Source organism: Peromyscus californicus, unplaced genomic scaffold (genome assembly GCF_007827085.1).
Source record: "Peromyscus californicus insignis strain IS unplaced genomic scaffold, ASM782708v3 Scaffold_23__1_contigs__length_62951481, whole genome shotgun sequence".
Lineage (NCBI taxonomy): Eukaryota > Metazoa > Chordata > Mammalia > Rodentia > Cricetidae > Peromyscus > Peromyscus californicus.
Window position 1 is genome coordinate 15,816,688 of NW_026294534.1, and position 26,154 is coordinate 15,842,841.

At 48.6% G+C, this 26,154-nt stretch overlaps 1 protein-coding gene across 1 annotated transcript in view; it reads left to right on the plus strand.

The window, feature by feature from the left end:
• Sfrp1 (secreted frizzled related protein 1) overlaps positions 1 to 19,120 on the plus strand; it is a 42,171-nt gene extending 23,051 nt beyond the window's left edge. The window contains exon 3 of the mRNA XM_052751846.1: positions 15,650 to 19,120. Within this exon, the coding sequence (XP_052607806.1) occupies positions 15,650 to 15,972 (323 nt within the window). The 3' untranslated portion in view covers positions 15,973 to 19,120. The remainder of the gene's footprint in view (positions 1 to 15,649) is intronic.
• The last annotated feature ends 7,034 nt before the right edge of the window (positions 19,121 to 26,154 follow it).

A 26,154-nucleotide genomic window follows, 5' to 3' on the forward strand; every position in this document is an offset into this window, starting at 1 on the left:
AGGGGCTGACAAGGCTGTGGCCTTGCTGTATCTGCTCAGTGGTCCTGGAACGGGAGGAGACATCTCTGCCAGGGTCTTCCCACACTTGGGACGTCGAAGGCTGGCCGAGGGGCCACTGGCCCGGCTTTCCCTCTGTGCTGCAGCCATACCACCTTCAGGAAGTGACTTGACAGTGGATTTAGGTTTTACTTGTTCAGTGCACAGAGGGTCGTGGTCTCTGGCTTGGTGTTTTGTTTCGGCACTAGAACACACACAGCTAGAGAGCTGTTTGCATGCGGGGAAGTAGCTTGGGCTCAGCGGACTAGAACCTGTGGAGCTTCCAAGTCTGGATATATAGAGGGGAAAAAAAGAGGGGAGTGCATAGAGGTTGAGGGGAGCGGAACAGTGGCAGCCGTAGCAATTGTCAGCATCTAAGCAGTGCTGGTCCCGTGGTACCTCTGGGTGGTATTCTGAGGTCTGGTTATGTGGCCTCTTATATCTCATTTTGCTCTAAAGGTTTGTGCCTGTGTCCCGTGTTCCTTAAACACATGCAAAGGTTGGAGGTACAGTTCAGCGGTAGAGGACATGCCTAACACATGTAAAATCCCGGGTTCCATCCCCAGCACAAGCAGAAGGAACATTTTTCCAAAACACGCTCACACGCCATGAAAAGCAGCCTCTTTTCTTCAAGGGAAACTGCGACCAGACTCCCCGATAGAAGGCCAGGCAGCGTGTGCCGCTAGGTCGGTAGAAGTGGGGTATCTGTGAGACGCGTGGAAGAAGAGAGAATAGTCAGTCCGTGAGAAGCCGCTTTTTTCTTAGGCTTGTGCCAGAGGTTCCTGCCTTACAGACCGAGGTGATCGTGACACCGGAGTCCGGTCATGGATGCACCTCCCCTGTATTCCCTTGAGCTCTCCAACTGCTTGCCACGGGCTCTGTAGCCTCCAGGGTGGTGGGGACTGCTTCCTGTGCTATTCCTCGGCTCCCTCATCTGAACGACCCCTCTACTCCGCAGTTGGCCATGGCTCCTGGAGTTGCCTGTTCGGCTGCCGCCCTGCCCATCTGTTTCCCTCGCTAGTTAGGCTGCGGTTGATCTGCAGCCACGAGGCCAGGATGAGGGTCCTTGTTGGTACTTGGCCATCACAGAGCACAGGTGCCGTGCCTGGATCCTGGGAGGGATGGCTACGGAAGGGTATCCGAAGGTTGTGCCGTCCCACTGCGTCACTGCCTCTGGGAAGACAGCGCTTTCTCCCACAGTGTGGCCCGTCTTGTGTTCGAGCTCATCTGAGCTGGACCTGGAGCCACAGTTCCCACCTCCCATCAGGCCCTGCTTCCAAGTCTGGCCAAATAAACTAGCATCATCTTTCGTCCCAGATTTTTTCCAGGGGCTTCTGTGTCTTTGTCTAGATGTGCTTGTGTAAGTATGTGCTGGTCCCACTTCCTGGTAACCTGAGGAGTTGGGTTACTTCAGCACTCACACACTTACTCAGTTGCAAACAGGTAATGAGGATGTGGTGGGGGATGGGGACTGATGCCCAATTGCTCATGCTAGCTGCATTCTCGGCTCAGCTGAGACCGCTGTGCATTGTTGGGTTAATGGGAACTGTTAGTCTAAGCAATGGAACAAGCTCTATTTAGCACCGTGGGTTGCTTGAACTAATACAAAGGACAAGAAAATTGGAGGAATTAATTTGTGTTTTCACTTCTACAAAAATGGGTTTTGAGGCTGGGGAGATGGCCCTGTGGATAATAAAGGGGCTGCTATGTATGTGTGAGGACTGGGTTCAGACCCCTAGAACTCACAAACACGGCAGCCCGCCTGTAATCTTACTCTGTGGGATGCAGAGATGAGAAACCCTGGGAGAAAACGGGCTGGCTAGATTAGCGGAACCAGCAAGCTCCAGATTCAGCGCCTTTGACTTAATGTCTAAGCTTGAGAGTGATTGCCAAAGATCCCAGTACACATCAACCTCAGGCCTTTACACACCCACACTCACTTGCACATGCACCTATACACACACACACACACACACACACACACACACACACACACACACACACACACACGTGGCCACGCATGTGAACACTCACATTACAGGTACACCAAATGAACATTTGTGTTGACCTGGGAGGGCTTTTGGCATCTCATCTGTGTGTGTGTGTCTTGCTCAGGTCGTCGGACATCTTTCAGTACATCTTAGGAATAGCTATAAAAACAGTGTGATGTTTTTACAGACATCTTTCCAAGTGTGGTTTCACTGTCTCTCCCGCACAGCCTCCAGGTCTATTTCAATGTAGGGTACTTGCGAGTCCCAGGAAAAGACCTGGTACTATTCATTCCATTGCATAGGGGTCTCCCTAGACACAGAAGGGAGGATGTAATGTCCACTCAGCAGTCTCGCCGGGCAGCTCCTAGCGGAACTTACTATTTGTCATAGCCAAGGGAAGATGTCTCATTAACGATGATGTTGGAATCTCTGAGGCCAAAAGGGAAGAGAGATTATGTCATGAATAGCAAGAACAGCCCTTTTCCCTACTGCTTCCCCTGGGTTCCTAGAAGTTCTTTTCTGCTGTTTGTAGTGACAGGAAGAGACTGAGAGCACTGGAGAGCAGAGACCAGGATACTAGGCTCCAGGCTTATATCTATTGCTCCTCGGAGTGAAGGCCACCCCACAAGCAGCTGGGAAGTCACGATAAACTCTGGGAATAGCGGTGAGGCCAGCCTTGAGATAGGCCTGGCGCTAACTCTATCAAGACCGGTTTTTACCTTGAAGAGACTAGCCTTCCTATTGGGAATACCCCGTCATCTCTCCGCATCTGTGTGCATTCCCAGAGGACCTCTGGATGGGTGATAGAGACCCGTGTGTGCTCTGTCCACTTCTCACTGGACTCCCCCCCAGACTTTCTCATGGATGGGGAAGGTGTATTTTGAGGCCAGGGCTCAGATTGGCCCTAAGCGCTGGCTGAGGGCCAGAGTCAGGGCAGTCTGCCAGGGTCTCCCTGCTGTGAGTACAAATCCTTAGAGGGGCTGGAAAAAAAAAAAAACCAACAACAACCCAGAAAGTTCAAATGTAGGCAGGTAAAGTACAGAATGAAAATGAGCATGACACTTAACTGAGTGTGTTACTACAGAAGTTACTGAGGAGGTGGGCGTGGGTTTGGGGACAGAATTAATGGCGGTTTGAATGAAGGATTTGGGACATTGTCTTTGTTCTGGGTCTGAGCACAAGTTTGTGTTGAATAAGAGGAATGTTATCCTCTAAATCCATTGACACATAGAATGCCCTTGGAAGGAAAAGGGGCCAGTGAGATTTGAATGAGATCTGTCCTGACCCCAGGCCTGGAAAGCAGCATTCTCCCATAGCCAAGAAAGACAACCAGGACGCAGGGATCCTGGATGATATGTCTATTTTGGGAACTTCCTGGGTTCAAATTCCAGCTCCACTCTTGTCTAGTTGGAACCTGGACAAGTGAGTTCTAGATGACCATGTGTGTCATCTAGAAACGTATCTGGAGGCTGAGTATCTTCTTCAGGAACGTAGGGACCTGGGCATGCATAGAGAAGGGCTAAAGAATGTGTTTGTGTAAAGAGTTAGTCTCGTGAATGAGGCTGTGAGCCTCAGGGCAATGGCTGTGTGACTTTCATTCATTTTTGTGTTTAAAAAAAAAAAATGCTTAACTGACTGTTTTAGTGGCCCAGGCAGAGTTCTGTGAACTCACAAGGAGGAGTTGGGGGGATAAAGCATACTCATGGGTCATTATCATGCAAAACCGTGTCTATTCAAGGTTCAGACTTTGAGGGCCCTGGAGGGCAGGCTTGGACCTGGCTGCCTGAGAGTTTCCTGGAGCTGAATGATGTGTTGACTTCAGTAGGGAAAGCATGCATGCTGCCTCTCAATGGCTCAGTGTGGAACTAAGGGAAGAAAGCCGAAGTGTGTCTGTGGCCATCATTGCTAAGAGGTACTGGACTCATGGCTTCTTCAGGGAATAGCATCGGGGTGACATGAAGGCCTCCTACTCACCACCGGAGTGTGTCCGGTGTATCCTGGTCTGGACACACCTTGTCCTTGAGTTTAGACTAAAGTTGTGTTCTTGGGCTGTTTTTTTAATGTAAAGCTGGGTTGGGGTAAATGCAGGCGAAGTCCCTGGAAGATCTGAAGTATTTATATCTTGGGTGGCCTGGGATTCAGTACTAGATTTCCAAGACAGCGGAGGGAACCTGGAAGGTTAGAGTTAGATCGCAGGCAACACGGAACTGCCTCACTCCTTGTTCCGAAAGTGCTCACGGAGAGCCAGAGGAGTAAAGTGCCTTACTGTGTTCATAGGGAAGGCTGCTGCTGGGGTTACCTGCTAACAATGAGTGTGGGCCCCATTTCTTCCAGAATGTGTTGCCTCTTGCTAGAAAAGCCTTTGTGCTGCTAGGTCCAAACAGTCCTTGCAAACCCTTTGGGTATCTCTCAAGTTGGTCCCCAGCCCAGGAGCATCAGTGATTTTCTAACACTTGTTGGGAGCATAAATTTTGGGGTCCTGTCCTATTGCTACTGAATCAGAAACTGTGGGAAGAGGGACGGCGGAGGGTGTCTCAGCAGTCTCCGCTCCAACATGCCTTCTGAGTGATTCTGATGCTCAGGGTTGAGCCCTGGGTTCACACTGTTGAGAGCTCATGGCTGGTCCAGTTCATGGGCTCTGAATCCCATTCCTACTCTTACTGTTTTCCTTCCAAGAGACTACGTGGTGTTGCCACTTTGCCATTCGGTGAACACCAAGGAGGTGGGATGGAGAGGGCTGGGAGTTCAGTGACCCGATGGTGGGAACAGCTGTGTGCTTTGGCAGGTTTGCCTGGAATGGAGCCAAGATTCAGTCAGTCCTACTGATGGACTTTTCAGGTGAGTCTTCTCATCCTCCTGGCTGATAGGTAGATAGGGTTGGTCATGTTGAGTCCAGGAGGAGAAAGCCCTGCACCTCTTGCTTCTACTTAAGGGTTCAAATTCGTGGTGTCGGAGCCATGCTTCTGAGATGAAAACCACACCTTTCAGGACTTGGTTCTCCAGGTGAGAGTTCCACTTTGCTGCAGCCTAAGTTAGTGGGGGTAGCAGTGCAGTCCATGAAGTGAGATTCAGTTAGCAGTGGGATTCCAGATGGTTAACTCAGAAACTGCTAGGGTGTGTGTGTTCTGGGGGGCGGGGGGGGGCAGTGACAGAGTGTGTGTGGGGGGGGCAGTGGTAGGGTGTATGTGCATGGGGGGGGGCGTGAACTTCCTATAATCAGCTCCCTAATTCTAAATTATCTGGGATCCAGAAAACAGGACAACTTCAATTAAATAATTGGCTCCAAATGAATCACTTGAAAATTTTCAATTCATTGTTCTTTGTAGCTGGGCGGGCCTTTCAGTCTTTGTATGTATGTATGTATGTCATGTATGTCCTGTAGTCAGGAAATGTCTGAAAGTATGTCGTGTGTGGTTTGTGGCCAGGGAATAGAGTATGAATTCTTGTGACTGGGTGCCAGTTTTTTTCTTTGCTAAACAAATTAATCGTGCTAAACACTGGCTCCTGATGGGAAGAGTGGGCTCTGTCAGGCCACTCTGGGAGGCCTTTGTTAGTAGGAACACATTTGGGCTCCAGGGTCTCAAAGTCAGCCCTCCCTGTTGACCAGGCTCTCTGCTGCATTCTGGAAGGTGACTGCCGCTCTTCCCACCAGAGACCCTTGCCCAGGCTCTTACCAAATCCCATCTGCCCAGTTGAGTTCAGGGAAGGTGCCTTTTGCCTCAGGCCTTGGGAGGTTTTATGAACTGGGATGGGGAAGCAGAAAGCTGGCTTCACCAGTTTTCGTAGCTGAGGGAAGCTCTGTTATCTGAACGCACTCTTTTACCTGGGGGATCCACATGGTAGGCGCTCTGTGAGCTGGCAGTATGGCTGGTGGGTGGAAGTGCCCATCTGTACCCATCTTCCTAAGCCATTGGCTAGCTGACTGTGGCAGGTGAAAGGCCACCATGGAGCGACACGGTTGTCAGCTTCTGGAACCGTCTTACCCCTCTCCACAGTCCACCTATCTGGAAGAGTCAAACCTCTCTGAAAGAGAGAGTAGTTTAGGATAAAGCCAATCTCTTAGGATTCAGGCTGTGTACCCTGGTGTCCGCCCCCATAGATTCTCATCTGTGCCGCTGGAAAGAACATGTGTAGGTGTTGCGGGCTCAGTGGTCCCCATCCCTCCATTCCTGCTCCAGGAGGCACTGCAGTTCCGGACAGAGGCCAAGAGCAGGTGGTGGTCATGGCTGTGAGGGTTTCCAACCTCAGGACTTACCCAGCAGCAGCCAATGAGTTAGGTCTAACTAACATCCTTTCCAGTTCAAAGCGAACAAGGCACGTTCTGACCTAATGAATTCCTTGTCTGGAAAATGGTGAGTGTTGACAAGATGTGTGGGTTGCCTCTCCTTCACCCCTTAAAAGACAGGATAAGCCGGGCGGGTGGTGGCGCACGCCTTTAATCCCAGCACTCGGGAGGCAGAGTCAGGCGGATCTCTGTGAGTTCGAGGCCAGCCTGGACTACCAAGTGAGTCGCAGGAAAGGCGCAAAGCTACACAGAGAAACCCTGTCTCGAAAAACCAAAAAAAAAAAGACAGGATAAAACACATCAGTGACAAAAGGAAAAGAGAAAAAAAGGAAGGAAGGGAGGAAGGAAAAAGGAAGGAAGGGAGGGAGGGAGAAAAGAAGGAAGGAAGGAATGATTGAAAAGCAAAGTTTTTATTCAAGTAATAAAAAATCTGTAAGGAGCCCCAACTAAAACTAAGTTGTTTCATTTAAATTGGAAATGTATAATCTCTGTTTCCTTTATGCTCTCTCATTTTGCAACTCATTCATGTACTGCATGAGACCATAAGCTTTCTAAAATTTACATATTTTGTGTCTCAAAATATAGTCTAAAAAATCAAGTCGAGATGAGGGTTTTTTTTAAATTTATTTTTTTATTAAAAACAAAACAAAAACGGGCTGGAGAGATGGCCCAGCAGTTAAGAGCACCAACTGCTCTTCCAGAGGACCCGGATTCAATTCCCAATACCCACAACTGTCCATAACTCCAAGATCTGACACCCTCACACAGACATACAGGCAGGCAAAACACCAAGGCCTGTAAAATAAAATAAAATTTAAAAACCCTAACAAAACAAAACTGCAGCTCTCTCCCTCATCCCCTCCCAGCCCAATCTCACAAACTAGAAGTGGTCATCTTCCCTTGGTAGAGTTTCTGGAGTTGGTGTTAGCACACGGCAGCAAGTCCGGGAGCCTGCAGGGGTTGATTTCCTTGTCTCCTTGCTCTGACTGTTTATGGATGCTTCTACACTTAAAGCTGAAGACGTCTCTTTTATGTCAGCTTCCTAAGGCAGCCCCACAGCACTCGTGGCCTAGTGTGTACGCGGTTTACTTTCTTGGTGTGGTGTAGGCGTTATTTGCAACCGAGCAGTAAAGGGTGCACAGCCGTTGTGTCTCCTCTCCTTTATTCCCTTTCATTTTCCTTTGAGATAGTAATTGTCTTGTTGTATTTCCTTTGTCCTCACTTCCTGTTAAGACGTTTAAAGCCTTCTTTTGGGTTTCTTGATGGTAGCTCTTCATTTTCCGGACTCTTACACTTCTTTTCGTTAACTTCTACATTTTTAAAAAAAGAAAGATTCCTCATGAAAAGGCACATAGGAATTAGTATTTAACCTTTTAATGTCTGAAGATGTCTGTATCCTCTTGTTAAGTACTGGTTGGTGGTTTGGCTCTGTGTGATGTTTGGGGATTTTAAGGACTTTCCTTCATTGTCTCACAGGTTCCTAGGGTTGCTGTTGTGAAATCCAGTACCATCCTGATGCCGGATCCTTGGGCTTAAGTGGAACTTCTTTTCTGTGTATTTCAAAATGTCTTTTCCTTCCTTACGTTTCTAAGTATCCTGATTCTTTGAGCTGGATACTGTGTAAACTGCGAGTTTTAAACTCTTCATCTCTGAAAAACTGACTTACATTATTTCCTTGATCTCCGCACTGCCCCCGCCCCCCATTTTGTTACGTTTTCTGTAATTCCCTTTATTCAGGCGTAGAGACTTGGGTCCAGAGTCTACTTTTATGTTTTTCCTGTCTCCTCTCTCTCTGTCACTTAGTTCACAATCTCAGGAAATGTCTTTAAACCTGTCTTAAAACACATGTATTGAGCAGTCCTGTTCTGTGAATGTTTCCTTTAATAGTTTTCTGTTCCTGTTATATGATACAGTAACTCACCCAACACACCACGTTTTTGAGATTTCTTATGCTGTTCTACATTGTTTCTGTTATCTCTGGAATCCGACTCCCCCATTTGTTTTTTTTATGTTTTTGGTCTCTATCATTCACATTTAGACTTACCTTAAAATCCTGTCCATCCTTGCCTGGACATTTGAACTTGAGATACATGGAGTTGAAAGCCTTTTGTATATTAAACCTGTGATTTGTTGGCTCTCATTGGAGTTTTTTTTTTTTTTTTTTCTTCGAGACAGGGTTTCTCTGTGTAATTTTGGTGCCTGTCCTGGATCTCTGTAGACCAGGCTGGCCTCGAACTCTCAGAGATCTGCCTGGCTCTGCCTCCCAAGTGCTGGGATTTAAAGGCGTGCGCCACCACCACCCGGCCTCATTTGAGATTTTTTGTTTGTTTGCTTGTTTTTGTTTTTGTTTTTCGAGACAGGGTTTCTCTGTGTAGCTTTGCGCCGTTCCTGGATCTCGCTCTGTAGACCAGGCTGAGCCTCGAACTCACAAAGATCCGCCTGGCTCTGCCTCCCGAGTGCTGGGATTAAAGGCGTGTGCCACCACCGCCCGGCTCATTTGAGATTTTTAAGGAGAGAAAAAAAACAGAAACAAAAAACCCATGGTCTTTTCTTGAACTACTAGATTTTTCAAAGAGAGACCATTCAACCCTCTGAGTTGGAGGCAGAAATCATCAGTGTTCTTTCAAGCGTTTTTACTAATTTTATTTACTTATGCACTTATTTGTGTGAGTTATGTGTGCACGTGGGAGTCAGTTCTCTCCTTTCACCACGTGGACTCCAGGGATTGAACTCAGGTTATTAGGCTTGGCAGCAAGGCCGTCTCCTTGCTGAGACATCTCACCAGCCCAGCAATTCGGTCTTCCAAGATCTGAGGGTCCCACTTTTTACCAACACCGACATCCCCAGCGCTTCACCCCCTTCCTTCTATCTGATGAAAACCTGCCACCAAGGATAAACCTCGTGACTGCTGCTGGGGTTGGTGGCAAGGTTAGTCACTTGAATTCATAGTTGCATCCTTTGGCCCAGCCCATTAGCTTCCGCGGGCCCTGTTGTGGGAACCAGCTTGTTCTTGCCAGCATCAGGCATCTCTCTCCGTTAGCAGCTGGTTTCAAATTGTCTTCTCCATCATGGCGAGTCTGGCCTTCTCCTTGCCTTCTGCTATTCAGAACGCTCTGGGTGTGTTTTTGTTGTCTGCCGTTTTCTTGCATGCATGTAGCTTGTTAATTTCTCTAGAGTTATTAATTTTATTTTGTGCATATGCGGATGGATGGATGGGCACCGTGTGCATGCCTAGTGCCCACAGAGGCCAGAAGGGGATGTTGGATCCCCTGGAATTGTAGTTACAGATAGTTGTGAGCCACCATGTGGGTGCTGGGAATCAAACATAGGTTCTGTGTAAGGGCAACAAGTGCTCTTAACCACTGAGCCGTGTCTTCTGCCCCTGTGTGTGTGTGTGTGTGTGTGTGTGTGTGTGTGTGTGTGTGTGTGTTTAACTAATTTCCAGTTGACTTCAGGATGAGTAAAAGGCTTGCATGTGCCCCATCTAGTGTGTTTGGAGTGTGGTCCGTCAGCGGGTGTCGTTCTCTTCAGACATTCCAGGAATTCAGGGCCCAGTTGGGGGGTGGGGTGGGGGGGGGGTGCTTTTGTCTCTCCTTCCCATTGGCTGTCAGCCCTCTGGAATAACCTCTGCTGGCTCAGATCCTGGCCTCGCACAGATGTCAGTGACCTGCATCACCAGGCCGTCCAGTTTTAGACGCATTCTTCAGCGCTTGGGATGGGGCGGCGTCTCCTCCCTTTGAAACAGCTGGTTATTTTGTTTATTTTTAATGGTTGCCTCTGGTGCTTTTCTAATAACTCTCCTCTTCCCCCCTCATTCCCCGCTTCTTTGGGGTTCTCCTTTTTCTTCCTCCTTCTGTACTTTACCCTCATTGTACCTGTTACCTGTAGTCAGTTGAGCGTCAAGCATGTTTTCTAACTCAGTCACACGCCTCCCTTTCCCGGCTAATTCTTTTCCCTCTTAGATACCTACAGCAATGCCAGATTATTGGCTGTTCGACTGGACGGCCCTTGGCTGGTGGCTGCCTTGCATCCCGTGGCTGTACCTGGCCACGAAGGGAGAAAGGACACCGTTAGCACGCTAGGGATGTCGGGAGGAAGAGGCAGTTTGGAAAGAAGTACAGGCTTGGGATGATTGTTAGGACTTTTCTGATTCTCATTTTAGCCTCAGAAATACGGCTGAGCCTTGTGGGGAGGCTGTCAAGGAAGCGTAATTTGTGTGCAGAAAATATGGTTTGAGCGACTGAAAGTGGAACGAAGCTTTCATGGTCTACTGAAATGTACTCAGATGTGCTCAAACCAAAGAGATGTTTTGCTTTAAGATTTCCGAGAAAGACCCAACAAGTACAAATTGCAGCCTCAAGTTTGGAGTCTTTCAAAGTTTCTGGGTGTCTGAATTATTGGGCTGGCGGTAATGCATAGATAAGAGTGGTGCTTTACCCTTAGGGGATGTCAAATTGTTGCTAAGAAAAAAAAAAGAATGGTTTTGCTTTCCTTTATTTACTTATTTAGTCAGTTTTTCCTTCTTTTGTTTTAAGGTGGCTGCAATCTGGAGCCCAAGGGTTAGTTTCTATGTAGTGTTTATCTAACGGGGCAGGTGACGATTTGAGTCTGGAGATGACGGAAGCCGTACCAGCAGCTAGGCTGTGCCTTGCATCTTACTTACAGAGAGAAAACTGAAACTGTCCATATAGTATTGTGTGCTGCGGCTGCTGTCCCAGCAGCTGTCCCCCTGGGTCCTTCACGTCGCCACTATTTGCATTGCAAATTCACCCAGGGTGAGTTTCCTACCTTCCTAGCAGCAAGCATGTAGGATTAGAGAGAGCAATGGTGATCGATTCCTGGCTCCTCTGGGCCTGTGCCCACTTCTGCCTCGGGGCTACGGGCATGGCGTGGTGGTGGTGGTGGTGGTGGAGTTTACCGAGGTACCTGCAGATGTGAAGAAATTAACTTTGGACAGGTAATAGCCTATCAGATACTCCAGGTAATCCGCATGCCTGAAGCCAACCCCGGGAAGGCGGAAAGATGTTAGCAATTCTGGCCATGTGTGCCTTCCCTCCTTTCTCCACCTTGAAAAAGAAAGTGAGCCAAGCAGCCGAGAAATGGAGAGCCTAATGCACACCACATGTCCGTCATCAATTCCCCTCCTCCCTTCACCCCTCCTCACCTATGTCAACTAAATTCCTTTACATGGTCACGACAAAGGAACATGATTTTTTTTTTTTTTGAGTTGTGATTAAAAGCAGCACAATCAAGACAGTTTCTACCGAAGCAATAGCATTTTAAACTCTATAATGGGTGGTGAGAGAGAGAGCAAGGTCTGTGGGCTTGGCCGTGGGTTCTAATCCCGATTGCATCTCCTACAAATCATGGCCTTGTGCTGTCCTTGTGTGGCCCCGGGTCTTCTTGGTTGCAACAAAACGCTCCAGTTGCCTGCTTAACGGTCATTGGGAGTAGCAAGCAAGAGCTAGTAGGTCGGTGGTGTTCACCCTTCCTGATGCTGCGACCCTTTAATACAGTTCCTCGTAGTGTGGTGATGCCCAACCATGAAATTATTTCCTTGCCACTTCATAATTTTGCTACTGTTATGAACTGTAATATAAACGTGTGATATGCAACCCCCCCCAACCCCCCCATTCCCCCACCCCCCCTTTGGGGGTCACGACCCACAGGTTGAGAACCACTGTAGTAGATGGCACACCTGGCCTGTGGTTTATCTTGCAAGCACAGCACATGGCGGGTACTCAGCAAATAATGGCATGCTTCACTGCAGTAAAGAAGGTCCCCTGTGGTCTGCTGGTACGGGCATTACTCTCTCCTGGTAATGCACGTGGTACCTGACCACTTCTAAGGCATGGTTCTGTTCTGCACATTGGACTTGGGCATCAGCTACCTGGTGGAAGGACCGGCGTTGTCTTACTGCCTTGCAGCCTTTCTTTAATAAGTAGTGGGCCAGCTTGTGTTACTACAGCAAACACCTCGTACAGCCAGCTTACACAGGAAAGGGTTCTTTTGCCTAACAGTTTTGGAGGCTAGTGCATCATCAGTTAGTGGGCCTGTTGCATTATGTGAGGCAGCACACTATGGCTAGAACACAGCTTGGCCTAAAGCCACTCACTTCGTGGCCAGAAAGCCCCAGCGACTGGAGGAAGGTATAGGGAGGGGTTCTGCCCTCGCTCTTAAAAGACACACACCAGGGACCTAAAGACCCCTCATCGCCTTGTGAACGTTCCACTACTTTCTAATAGTGCCACTAAGGACTGAGCTTTGAACTCACAGGTCTTGAAAGGACACCAAGAGGAAGACAATAGGAAATGTTTGTTTCCCATTGCCCTTGGCTCTGTTTGGCAGAGGGGAACAGGGATGAGGTTGACTTGGCTTTGGACCAGGTGGTGAGTCGGTTCTGGCTGGTCCCCTCGCTCAACCCTATTGAGAACTTCTCTCATCCATCAAGTTTGACATTGGAACAAGTGAAATCTCTCTCTCTTTTTTTCTAAGTGAACTCCCAGGTTCAAGGTCCCTGAGCCAACAGTGGGAGTTGAGGTAAGTGTGGGCCCGTTTGGGCCTGTCCGAGGTGAGGCCTTGGAGAGGTGGTCTCCATTGTCTGTTCATTGCACACCCACCTGCTGGCTTCCAATTGCTGTGTTCACCACGAGGGTGAGGTTCAAGCAAATCAGAAGCAGTGGGCAGTGACCCACTGGGGTGGGAGTGTTGATACTTCGAATTCCCTGGGGAGCCATGGCTCACCTTGCTATTCTGAGTGCTGGGAACTCCAGAAAAGATGGGTGCTCCACAGCGAGGGATGTCTGCTCACAAGGGTCCACTTGTGACCTTCCTGCCAACCTTGGCGTGAGGCACTTCTCAGGCCTGGGCTATTAGGCAGGCCTAACTATTAACTTGAGTTAAGCAGGGCCTCAAGATCTAGATGTCCTTTCTTCAGAAAAAGAGAGCAGTGGGGGCAGTATTTTGAGTTCACAGACTTAGACACACGTTGAAGATTTACCCTCAAGACTCTTCTCTTTGCCCTTCCTCTTCACTAAGGGAGCCAAGGTTTTGGCCTTGTAAGCAGCAGAACAGTCTGTGGTGAATTTTCCTACTAGCACGGCCTCTCTCGGCCGGAGGGAGACTCTTGGGCCGTTTCATGAGAAAAAGCCATTTTAAAATGGAAGTGGAATCCGGAGCCCATCTGAGCCCTTTATTTTCTTGATCCAGCTAATGAGCACTCTCTACGTTCTGGGTTCATTATAAAGAATTTTGAAACTACAGAGCCAGCAGACCCAGCCCAGCGATTGGAAGTCACGTCGCTGTGGTTTGGATAGAGCCCCTTCACACACCCCCCCCCCCCCCCCCCCCCCCCCCCCCCCCCCCCCCCGCCACCACCCAGGCCCGTGTGCGCTGCAGGCTCAGTCCCCAGCCTCCCGTGGCACTCCGGGAGCTGGTGCAACATTCAGAAGGTGGGACCTAGTGGAAATGAGTTATTTTGGGCATGTCTTGAGGGGACCCGGACCACCGTTCTTTTCTTTCTTTTTGCTTGCTCCTGCCATGTGGCTAGCAGCTTTTTCCGGCTGTGTGCTCTGGCTATGATGTGCTGTTTAGCCACACGCCCAGGGGGACAGTAGTGATGGATTGAAAACTGGAGCTCAACCAAAATGGACCTTTCCTCCTTATCTGTTGATTTAGCTCAGGTATTTGTTGAAATAATGGACGGTTAATTAACACAGAGGGGGTTGGAATTTAAAACTGACAAATGAGCAAGCCAGTTGACTGGCCAAATGTCAGTTTTCTTATCTCTTAGATGAGGAAAATAATTGTCCTTTCTTCGTGGAGTTACTGGGATCCATCCGATAAAGGAATGAAAGCAAAACACTTTGTGCATTGACAGGCTGACCTCACACTTTGAGAATCAGTAGCTACTGAGTGTGGTTCGGAAACAAGGCTTTCTTCCTGGAACGCAGTGGAAGCCTTGAGCTACATAAAAGTGGTGGGGGCTTGGTAACCTTTAACTCGAAAGAATTCAGAGGATGCCCAGATTATCTGGTGACTGGTATCTGGGAGGGGATTTCCAGTTTCTAATATCTGGTATTGGCTAGTTCTAAAGGAGCACAGCCATGTGTGTTTAATGAATGTCTTTAATGGCCCCCATTGAAGGGGCTGGGCTGTGCATATAGGTTCAAAGTAACACTCAGGGCTGGGATGTAGTCCAGTGGGAGAGTGCTTGCCTAGCTGTACAGTGGGGCCTGTGTTCCATACCCCAGACCGAGAGAGAAAAACAAAAGTAACTCAGAATCCAAGGGCACAGAGCAAAGAGGAGGGAGGAGAGCGGACAGGTAGGTTGTTTTTCTTTCTCCTGGTTCTGAGAACACCAGAGGCTCTTCCAGCAGAGATATGGGTCCTCACTTGGACGTGCCCGCTAAACTGTCTCTGAGCTGTTAGGGGGGAGCTGAATTCTGTAGGGGTCTTTGCTGTTGACAAGACCTACAAGGTACCCACCCGTCCGTTGGCTCATTGATCAGCGGGCAGTACGTGACATCAGACTTTCCTGAACACACAGCTAGAGGAGTTCTGACTTCACCTGTGCTCACGTTGGACGGCGATGTTGAGCACACCCTGGCGTACAGTTTGAAGGGCTCTCTGAATTTCTCTTGCTAAATATGCACACAGATTCTGCTGCCTCGTTGTGGGTGTCATAAAAACAAAACCACTAACTTTGTTTTAAAAAAAATTAGGATTTTTTTCCTTTAAATGTTTGGTACAGTAACATTAGATTATACAGATTATGTTGAATTATGTGACTGCTTCTCTTTTTATATTGTTTTTGACATACAAAAGAATTGACTTCATTATGATATTTTCATGTGTGTCTATCGTTGTACTTTACTCATATCCCTTCCCATTATTCTCTCTTATTATCCCCTTCCCCTGCTAATTTTCACTTTCCCCTGACTTCAAGCTACTTTCATCATATGTGTGCGTGCGCATACACACACACACACACACACACACACACACACACACACACACACATACACACACCCACACACCCTGCTCTATTCTGCACACGGGAGAAAAACATGACAATATTTATCTTTCCAATTCTGAATTGTTTTGCTTAATTTGATGAAACCTAAAATTGATTTGAGAATCTCTTGATGCCCCGCAGCAATGGGGGAGGGGCGGGGGGGGGGTGTTTGTAGCTCAGTAGCACAATGAGAGGCTGTCACTGTTTTCCCTTTGTGTAGGACTGGGTGGGGTGTTGTTTCAAATGAAAAGCTTTGTTCTAAACGTTTTTTTTTTCCCTCTCGCCCTCCCCTTCTCTCTCTGCCTCCCCTCCTCATCCTAGCGCTGAGGATGAAAATCAAAGAAGTGAAGAAGGAGAACGGGGACAAGAAGATTGTCCCCAAGAAGAAGAAGCCCCTGAAACTGGGGCCCATCAAGAAGAAGGAGCTGAAGCGTCTCGTGTTGTTCCTGAAGAACGGTGCCGACTGCCCCTGTCACCAGCTGGACAACCTCAGCCACAACTTCCTCATCATGGGCCGCAAGGTGAAGAGCCAGTACCTGCTGACGGCCATTCACAAGTGGGACAAGAAAAACAAGGAGTTCAAAAACTTCATGAAGAAGATGAAGAACCACGAGTGCCCCACCTTCCAGTCTGTTTTTAAGTGACGCCGCCGGGGGTGGACGCGGGGGAGGGAGGGAGTGTTGCCTGGGGTGAGGGTGGGGGCCAGTGGGTGGCCCTGGCTCTTGGGGCGCACATATTGCTCTTGCCCGGTACAGCTGTGGCTTTTGCATCGTGTAGCTGCCTCTGTCCCCACAGCGACCCCACTCCCTCTCTTTACATAGCCACGTCCAGCTACGTCCAGGGCTCTTTAGATTAGGAAGGCTTTTCAAGGGCTGCAGCAGGGCCAGCAGTGACTGTGCAAAAGAAGGGGCAGAATCCTTTCACTGCGTCTCAGGCACACCACACACACACACACACACACACACACACACACACACACACACCAAAATGTTTGCCAGAATGGAAAAAGAAAAAAAAAAAAAGGATTGGAAAGAAGTGTGTGAGAGCGCCTGGCTCAGGCCATACGTTATTCTGGACATCATTAGGAATTGCTTGTGGAGTATTTTGGGTAATCTAAGCCTTTGCAGGTAGAAATTTTTGACCATTGGCAAGCCAGGTTGCTTTCATTTTTGGTAGTAATCTCCCCTTTTTCTGCGTTACCTAGAAACAAGAGCACCAGTGTACACACACACACACACACACACACACACACACACACACACACACACACACACATTCTGAAAGTAGCCAGGGTATCCCAGTACAGAATGGGATAGATAAGGGGCTGGATGTTTTAACCCTCAGCTTTTGCACCAACCACATTTGATAGGAGACTGTTGGTCTCCGATGGCCATTTCTATCAGTCCCTTGGGACACAAGGGTGGCAGAGGACTGCTTTTGTAATGAGGAGGAAGGTGGTGGGCCATGTAGAGACGTGAGGCATTTCAGACTGAGGAGCCAGTGGTTACTGGTTTTCAGAAATACAGTGAAAGGAAAAAAAAAAAAAATGTAGAGCATCAGCAGGTCAGACACTGGTCAGGGCGAATGGGGAACCTCACATTGCGGGCTCATCTGTCACATTTCAAAAGAACACCAGCAACATAAATAGTGACAAAACCCCAGGCACCCTTCAAGGCTTGGCTAAAAATCCATGCTGAGCACTTGAAAGATAACCAAGACTAAGATCTCTGACCACCCGAGGGTGCCCTCTTAGCGAGAACGCTGTCTGCGCATGTGCTGTGGCGGAGGCGGGCCTGGCATCAGGGTAGCGCAACCACAGTGTCTACAGCGCTCCCCACACTGCTTTTCTCCAAGGGGATCCGTTTCTTTAAACATGATTGCGTGTAGTTAAAAGGAATTCCAAATCGCTGCCTGCCTGACCCCTCCGCTTTCACTTCTGTGTGACCCCCACTCTTGTTTTTCAAGGGTAAGTGGCCTATCCAAGGAGATGGTTTCAAAAGCTAGCCATTGGCAGTTCCCCCAAGTGCCCAAAGGTATTCCTCAAAGTTTGTGTGCTTAAGAAGTGATGTAAATAAGCCAGTTCTCTTAGGCAGCCTTGCTCCTCTTGTCCGAGTAGTTCTAAAAGGAAAAACAAAACAAAACATGAATGTTAATTTCTTCCACCAAAGTCTGATTATTCATCCTCCACCACCTCTCAAGGACCACAGTGACCGTCCCTCTAGTCCATCAGTCCAGATGCAGCATTCATTGTGAGGAGTCAAGTCATCTAGTGTCCTTGGATTGACACAGAAACAGAGGCAAATTCTGGTAATTTCTGAAAGACTTTAGCCCCCCCCCAAACCAGCAAGTCAATGCAGTTACCAATCTGAGTGGGATACTAACCCAGTTGACCTCCTTTTTCTTAATCCCGTTACCTTAACACTTTAAAAAATTCTTTCGACCTTAATCATAAAGATATTTAGGGACCTTAAATGATTTGCCTATAATTTTGATGATTTAAAAATGCCTATGCATATTAGTAATTAGAAATAGTCTACTTTCTCATTGTCCAACTGAAATGCAAACGTATTTCATAAGCCGGATCTCGAGTCTTTAGGTCAGGGCTCACTGAAGGTCTCATTTTGACCAAGTGTGTTATGCAGCAGGGCCCTCTCCAAGTGGCAGAGGACTTCGACCTGAATTTATCTGGGGGATGTGTTAGCATTTTCACAGAAAGCAAGCCAGGGGCCATGCTGGGCTGTTCTGGATTAGAAATCCTTAGGTAGGAGGCACCGCTCTCAGAAAGCATTCACAATAAACTGATCATGTGGACTTCAGTGGCTGCCCCCCCCCCCCCCCCCCACTTCAGAATCCCTGGCTTTAGAGATCCATTGTGGACCTGTGAGGATTTTAGACACATACAGACCAGTTTTGTCTGCAGGACATCAGCAGTTCAGGACAACAAGGGAGGCTGTCTATGGACCCAAAGCGGCATGATCACCGACCTTTGTTCTTTTCGACAAAAGGTCCAACGAACCAGTGTGCAGACTCACTGGCCTCGTCACTGGCTCCCAATAGAGGAGGTCCATGTGTGTCCCAACCATTGTTGCCAGTGAAAGGGTCAGATTTGGAAAGCTTTAAAAGTAACCATTCTGGAGAATAGGAGGAGGCCAGACCCGCTGAACCATCGGAAACTATCAGTAGTTATCTTAGAAGATAGACCTGGAGGCAAGAATTGTAAGAATGTTTGACTTTGAAAACATTCTGTATTAACACTCAGCTCTCATGGTTGGTGGTGGGTTAGCTCTACGTTCTCCCTTGGGGGCAGAGTCCCAAGTGCAGCCCCAGGCTTCACATGAATGTGTAAATTACAGAAGTCTCCTTCCCCCAAGCTAGAACCTGTTTTCCTTGTTAGACTCCGGGTCCCTAGATGGTCTGTTGTTCCTTCACGGCTGGAGTGTCTCAAGATGCGTTTCAGAAGCAAACCTGAGGCCACATCTCCATGATGGCATGCTGACTGCTCCGAGCTGGCCTGGCAGGTCCTGAGCACATAGATGGAATTCCTGTTGGCCCCAGTTCCTGCATGAGGACTCCACCTTTAGAGTCTAAAACTTTCATAAAAAGCTTTGAATATACTGTGAAGATGTTTTACATTCCATTTCATTTGTGTTGTTTTTGAACTGCATTTGACCAGATGTTTTGATGTTATCACGTATGTTAATAGTAATTCCCATATGTGTTTTGTTTTCATGCTTTTCCCACCATGTATTCACTTGACTAAAATCACTCAATCAATAACGATGTGAATTGTGATTTACCCGACTCCCCGTCATCCGGAATCCACACTCCAGTTCTGCAGATTGAGTTATTTCGGTGGTGTTTTCTGGTCCTAGAACATCACCCCTAAGTGGGAGCTGGGTGTGGTAGGGTGGAAGAGACCTGGGGAGGACCGTGACTAGTCCCCGCCTCCTTCCCCACTCACCATCTCTGTGTATATATAACAGCCTGTTGTCTGGCTGGCTGTGTGGCTTTCAGCTCTGCCAGAATTTCTGCTCCGGGTTCCAGATGCCCTTTCCCCCACTGGTCCGTGTTAGTGTTCGCGTTCACATTACCAGCTAGAACTTAAGAGATGGTTTGTATCTGGTGCCGTGTATGAGGACTCCACCTTTAGAGTCTAAAACTTTCAAAAATCCCATTTGGGATTTTTGCAGATGAAGGATCTAAGATGCGACATGGTTGGGACTTCCCAGAAGGCTCTGGGTCACTGGTATGGTTGGAATGAGAACCCACAGTCCCCGAGTCCCCAGCTCTGTAGGCTGAATTATCTGCTGGGCCTGCTTTTGTACCCAGAGTGACACACTTTGCTGATCCCTGGTTGTTTATTTTGGGGTTGGGCTCCTTGCCTACGGAATTCTTCCATTGTAGCGATAGCTCCATTGGATGGTATGCCCTGATTAAAAAGCGCCTCCACACTAGAACCACTAGTTTATCTCCAAATGTGCATCAAAACTTCACCCACCCGGGCACACCACCACCACCATCTCTTAGGCGAGAAATGAGGATTTGCACATACTCATCTACTCTGGTGAAGTATTGAAGTGTGATTATTGGTGAAATTATTAAGGCCACTCCATGTAGTTAAAAGGGAGGCTTATTTTGTGGGGGTAACTTACAAGTGAAGGGATAGGCTACAGAGTCTGGGAAAGGTGCAGTCTGGCGGTGTTCTCTGGAGAGCTCTGCTTGGTCTACCTTCAGCATCCAGGGTCCAGGAACCAAGAGAGCCGGCGCATCCTGGTCTTCAGCGTCCTCTCTTGGCCCTGCCTTGTAGGTGTGACCATTACTGAAGCCTCAATGGGGGTTGGAACTTCCAGGTCAAAGCTGGAATGGCTACCCACTACATGTGATCACTGCCGAGTAGAATATTGGCACTTCCTCTTGCTTCTCCTGTGGTTTAAGGAGAGAATTTCCTTTAGGCTTGGCACCACCCCTACAGAAGCCATACTGCCATGACCCATAACATCTCATGCCATTTCAAATTGCCCTCTTTCTAATAAATTAGCACCAAGATGATGACAGGTGTGTAGAAGTATACTTCAGTTTCTGGGGGTGCTGGGGAATTCCGGACCCTGGGGCTGTGAATGTGTGGGCCTGCTTAGACACGTTAGGTGATCTAAGAACTACAGGCTTGCTTGACTTCAGTCTGCATAGCATACACCTCTCTTCAAGGAACTATCTGGACCTCCCCGTCAAAGGGCAGCAAGAGATGGGTCCGAGTTGGGTTGGCTTCACCATCTTCCCACGTGGGATCCAGACATGCCAGCAAATCCACATTGGCTTCTGAGGAAGAAAAAGTGGGGCCAGTCACCTGATGAGTCTCAGGAGAGAAGGGGAGCATGTTTCACTGTTGGCATATGTGGTGGTCATGGGGAGTGGCATGCCCCACACCCAGTTCCTGGCTTCCACCCCCTGAAATCTCGATTATGAAGGTTAGTAATGGCGTCTCATATGTTAGTTTGCCTCCTGTTCACTGAAACAGATGCTCAAAACACAGGAAACACAGAAGGGTCTTAACAAGAAGGAGCCAGGGCAAGAGGTGGCCCCAAGGACACTTCCTCAGTGACCTACTTCCTCCTACTAGAGCCCACCTGCAGTTCCCCTCCCAACAGTTCATTCAGAATTTCATCCATCAATGAATTGAACTAATCACTGGGTCAGAGTCTTCATGATCTAGTTATTTCTCCTGGGCGTATGACAGTTGAGTCAAGTGGATGATCTAGATGACACGAGATTTAGAACTTGTAAGCGGTATACTGGCCGTTTCACGACTCTGGTTCATTACGTCTTGGCAAAACATTCTAACAGTACAAACGTGGCTTGGGAATGAGAAGCAAGTGTTTATTTGGGACTTTTTCCTTTCCACACACATCGCTGCAAGACCTCCTGAAGTACCGTGGGTCACTTTCATGTAAGTTTACTAAAAGTGATTCAGAGGGGGGGGATGAGAGTTCACTTTTTCCTTTATTTTTTTTTTTTTTTTTTTTTTTCCGAGACAGGGTTTCTCTGTGTAGCTTTGCGCCTTTCCTGGGACTCACTTGGTAGCCCAGCTGGCCTCGAACTCACAGAGATCCGCCTGGCTCTGCCCTCCCGAGTGCTGGGATTAAAGGCGTGCGCCACCCACCGCCGGGCTTCACTTTTTCCTTTATAGTGGGGGAGCATCTGCTCTTCAAAGAGTACTTCTAAGATTTAATAAGCACAGCCACACAGGACAAGTGCAGATTCTAATTCTGTGGATCCAAGATGAAGCATTTTCTCTCTGTTTCAAGACAGGGTTACTCTGTGTAACAGCTCTGGCTGCTCTGGAACTCACTCTGTAGACCAGGCTGGCCTCGAACTCACAGAGATCCGCTTGCCCTTGCCTCCTGAGTGCTGGGATTTAAGGCGTGCGCCACCACCTAAGGACCTTGCACCTCTAGGGACAGTGGGAGCTGGGTCTGCCAAGCACTCTTTGGGCAGGGACACTCTCAGGGGCTTCACGGTGTCCTTGTACCTATTAGAACAATCCTTCTTGGAAATCCTCATAAGGCACCATCTCCTCGGGACTCAAGATATGAGCCATACTTGGAATTGAGAGCAAAACCAACTGGAGTGAGAGCTGATTATAAACCCAGGTTAGCTGAGGCTAATCTTCAATCATTCACTACTTTTTTTTTTTTTTTAATTGTTTACAGTGCTGGGAGCCAGACCTAAGGCCTTGCATATAGGAGGCAAGTCGGCCACTTCTGAGCTACACTCCTAGCCCTAAACTGCTATCCCTCTAGAGTAGACTCTTTGCTCCACTTGCTGGGACACTCAAAGGTCCCGTCTTTTGTTGCCTCCTTGGGGCGGCCGTCTATTAGCATTCCCTTGACAGTGCTAGTTTCCACTACAGTGGCTGTTGGAGCTAACAGACTGAAGGTGTTAGCTGGACAGCTGAAGTAATACAGGAAGTTGCCAACAGAGGTGGGACTTTTCGTGTTCCATTTGTTCACATCTGGGCAGTTTCAAACTCTTGTGGGGGAAGCCAAGACGGGAAGAGTGACTGAAGTCTTCGGAGGGAAAATCCTATCTCTGACAAATGGCGGCCAGCCTGCCAAGCAGGGCTGATTTACTACGGTGCAGGCATTAGAATTTCTGTCAGCAAAGGCCAAGGAAGGCTGCTTTGTGCAGCCTTGGAGAAGATAGGTATCAGGGCCAGCTCTCTGGAGGAGCAGAAGGCTCCCATGTCTTCATACATCTGTGCAGTATTTAGATAAGAAGGGCTGCACTTAATCATGGAGAGAGTTGTTTGCTTAAATTGAGGGAGGGAGCCTTGCCTGTGTGTGTTTAAGGAGAGAAAGGAGGTGGGAAGAAGGAGAAAGGAGCCAGCAGGTTTAAACAGTCACCCCCCCCCCACCACGTGGTTTTAATTAGGGTGGCCTTCCCATCACCTGAGCACCCAAATGAGCCAGTCTGGGTGTTAGGAAACGATCAGAATTCACATGGCCTGGTGCTTGAGATTTCAGGGGAGCTCTGGGGAGAGTTTCTGCCCCCTTCCCTGCAAATGCCCGAGTCAGGAGCCTTGGTGTCTCTTCCTTCAGGAAGCCTGCTTTTTGAATGCCGGTGGGACCCAGGGCCAGAGCTTCTCTAAGAATGCCTGGGTATCAGGATTTACAGACAAAAATCCAAAGGCAAAGCCGCACACTCGATTTTTCTTCCTCCCAAAGACAGAAAGAGCAGGAGATACCACGGAGGCATCTGTGCACGATTCCCAGCTCTCCTGCACTTTTTCCTGATGCCCGCTAACGCCCATGGTCACGATCCAGCCTCGGGGACGGATGGTGAGAAAGGGAGAAGATGGCTTAAGGGCCTCAGTTTCCATTCCGCTACCTTAATGTCTGAAGACACTATGCAGATGTAGGTAATTTTGCCTCTCTACCTGAATAAGTTCGTCATCCGAATGAACGAAGGGAGAATTACGTGTCTAAATTCAAAGGGCTGTTTCACACTGTGACCCGGGGGACAAGTAAGGTGAGTCCCTGGGCCACATAATATAGGATATTCCACATAATAAAAGAGATTCCTCAGGGGTAAGGACATCCCCCTCAAGACTGACAAGACTACTGGAAACCTACTTCGGCAGCTACCATTCCCAGATACTCAATGGCTACTGCTGCAGCACCTTCCTAGGCCACGGCACATGAACTTTTGACTTGGTTCAGGCTTAGGGGAGGCTCCAAGGCTCCTGAGGAGGACGGGGAACAGGAAAAGGTGGCTAGAGAGAAAAATAAGCACCCGTTAAGAAACTGCTGTGCAGGTCAGCACGAAGCCTTCTTAGCCCGGTCTCCGACTGGGCTATCCCTGTCACTCAAGTGTGCTGCAGCCTGCCAGGATTCTCTTCGGCTACCTTCTCTCTCCCGTGCCAGAGCTAGCAGTTACTCATGAGAAGGAGGCTGCTGACGGGTGAGGATGGCATTCAGAGACTAAATACCGTCAGCTCGAATGTTCAGCAGGACGAGACATTTGTGTTTGTTTCCATCGGCTAGTTGGAGGGAAAAGAATGCATCTTCCCAGGTAAGGGACTAGCATGAGCTTGGCTGTGCCCTGACTCCACGAAGGGAAAGCGTGCGTGGCTGGTGTGTGGCAGACAGTCTGGCTCCTAGCAGGAGCCTTCCGTCCTTGACCTTCATCGCTGTGACTGCGTTGTCCTGAGATAGAGGGCAGAGGTCTGGCCCCGGGGCACTTCTCTCCCGACCTGAACGTGTCTGTGGTCCTCAGACTGGCCCTCTGCTGGGTCCAGAAAAGGCACGATTCCTTGTCTGGTGTCAATTCCTCCCTGCCTGGTGGACAGAAAGGAGTTTGTGCAAGAGGAGTAGATTCAGCTGCAGGGGATGGATTCAGCTTCTAAAATCAAGTCCAGAAAAACACACACAGTCTCGCTTGAGCTTAGAAACAGGGTCACAGCGCTGACCCCAGAACCTCCCACCCTCCTTTTCTCCAGAGGAAAAAGCTGCTCCAGCTTTTAACTCTCTACTGCCCTGAACTGACCACTGTCACCTGCCTGCGTGATTGTGAGCAGCTCAGCGTTGGGAATGTTTGCTCTCCTGTAATTGCCTGTTTCCTACTGACATTTCTGCACCAAACCCTTTCACACACTCGCTTTTGCTTGCCCCTGGTTCTGTCTGGCCATTGGTATCCTTGCTGTCGACTGATTTGGGCTACTGGGGTTTGTCATGTGCACCTTCTCGCTGCAGAAATGCTGGGCTTAGGGCTGTGGGGGAACCGTTCCTGGTTGTTGAGCCAAACATCAGGACGAGGGAGGCTTGACAAGGGTCTGGCCTGCTTCCTGATTTTGGATTAGGCCAAATTGGGAGTGTATTGTACACCCCCACCCTCAAGTATTTGAGAGGAAATGTGACCCTTGTGTTTCTGATTCATGTGCACTTAACTCATTAAAATGCTGATTTACAGATGGTGGCGATGTCCAAACTAATCTCTGGGGTCTCTCTTTTCAAGCCAGCTTTTTTTTTCTTGGTGACTTTTTGTGGGAAGGGTAGGTGGGAAGAAGAAATCAAGATTTTCGCTTCCCAACCAGGGCAGTTGCATTCCATCGGTATTGGAACTTGGGCCTGGCAGGCAGGGACAGGAACTCCGACCTTGGAATTGATTGGGTTCTCTGCTGGAGGAGACCCACCTAATCAGAACCACCTGGTTTTCTTCAAGGGCCCGTCATTGTCCACGCTGTAGGGAGCATCGGAACTTGACCTGTGCTGAAAAGGAGCCAGGGTCCACGATAAAGGAAGGCCCGTACCCACTTTGGGGAATGAATGTGGGTTTAGGAAGCACGCAGGTTCTGCAGCAAACACCAATCCTGGCCTGGCGGCTCTGCAGCTGAGATTCCATCAGCCTCTCCTGTGAGCACCGGTTTCCTCCTGGGAACTTAGGGTGCATTTGCTTGCACGGTGCATATGAAACTTGTTTGTAATGGGCCAAGAAGGGTGGTAGATCATAAGTTCAGCAGCTGACCACTAAATTCTTTAGGGAGCCTTGGGATTTTGCCCCATTTCTCATTTTTTATTTTTAAGGCAGAGGATGTTTAAAACAAAACAAAACAAAGAAAAACTAAACTGGAGTAAGAAGAATGAGTCTTTTGTTGTTATGAGTGGGTGGTATCAGTGTGCATGCGTGTGTGTGTGTGTGTGTGTGTGTGTGTGCGCGCGTGCGTGCGTGCGTGCCTGCCTGCGTGCGTGCGTGCATGTGTGTGTGTGAGAGAGAGAGAGAGAGAGAGAAGAGAAGAGAGAGACAGAGACAGAGAGAGATCAGGCATGTGTATGGGTATGGGTGGGTGGTACTACAGGGTGTGTGTGTGTGTGAGAGAGAGAGAGATATCAGGGCATGTCTGTGGGTATGGGCCAGTGGGTGGTAGTATCAGGGTTTATGTGTCTCTGTGTGTATGTTTGGTATCAGGGTGTCTGTCTGTCTGTGTGTGCATGCGTGTGTGTTGTTGGGGCTGTTGATGAATATCTGTGTCAGTGTGTGTAGGCATTAGATACAAATTCCTTGCTTTATGTTGGTATCTCTCTACAATTTGGCTATCTTGAGTATTTCCTCCTGATAGACACCTCCCCTGGGACTACTTGTCTTACTTGGGGTATAAAATTGTGTGGTACCGAGTCTACCATGCATTGATCACCCTTGTTTCTACATGTCTTGCAATTACTTTGGCTTGTTTGTGGACACCACAATCACAACATACTAATTATAACACCATCACTGCCATTGCTCTCAGCCTGGCACCTGACATAGGACATGTAAAGGAATGGGTTGAAACT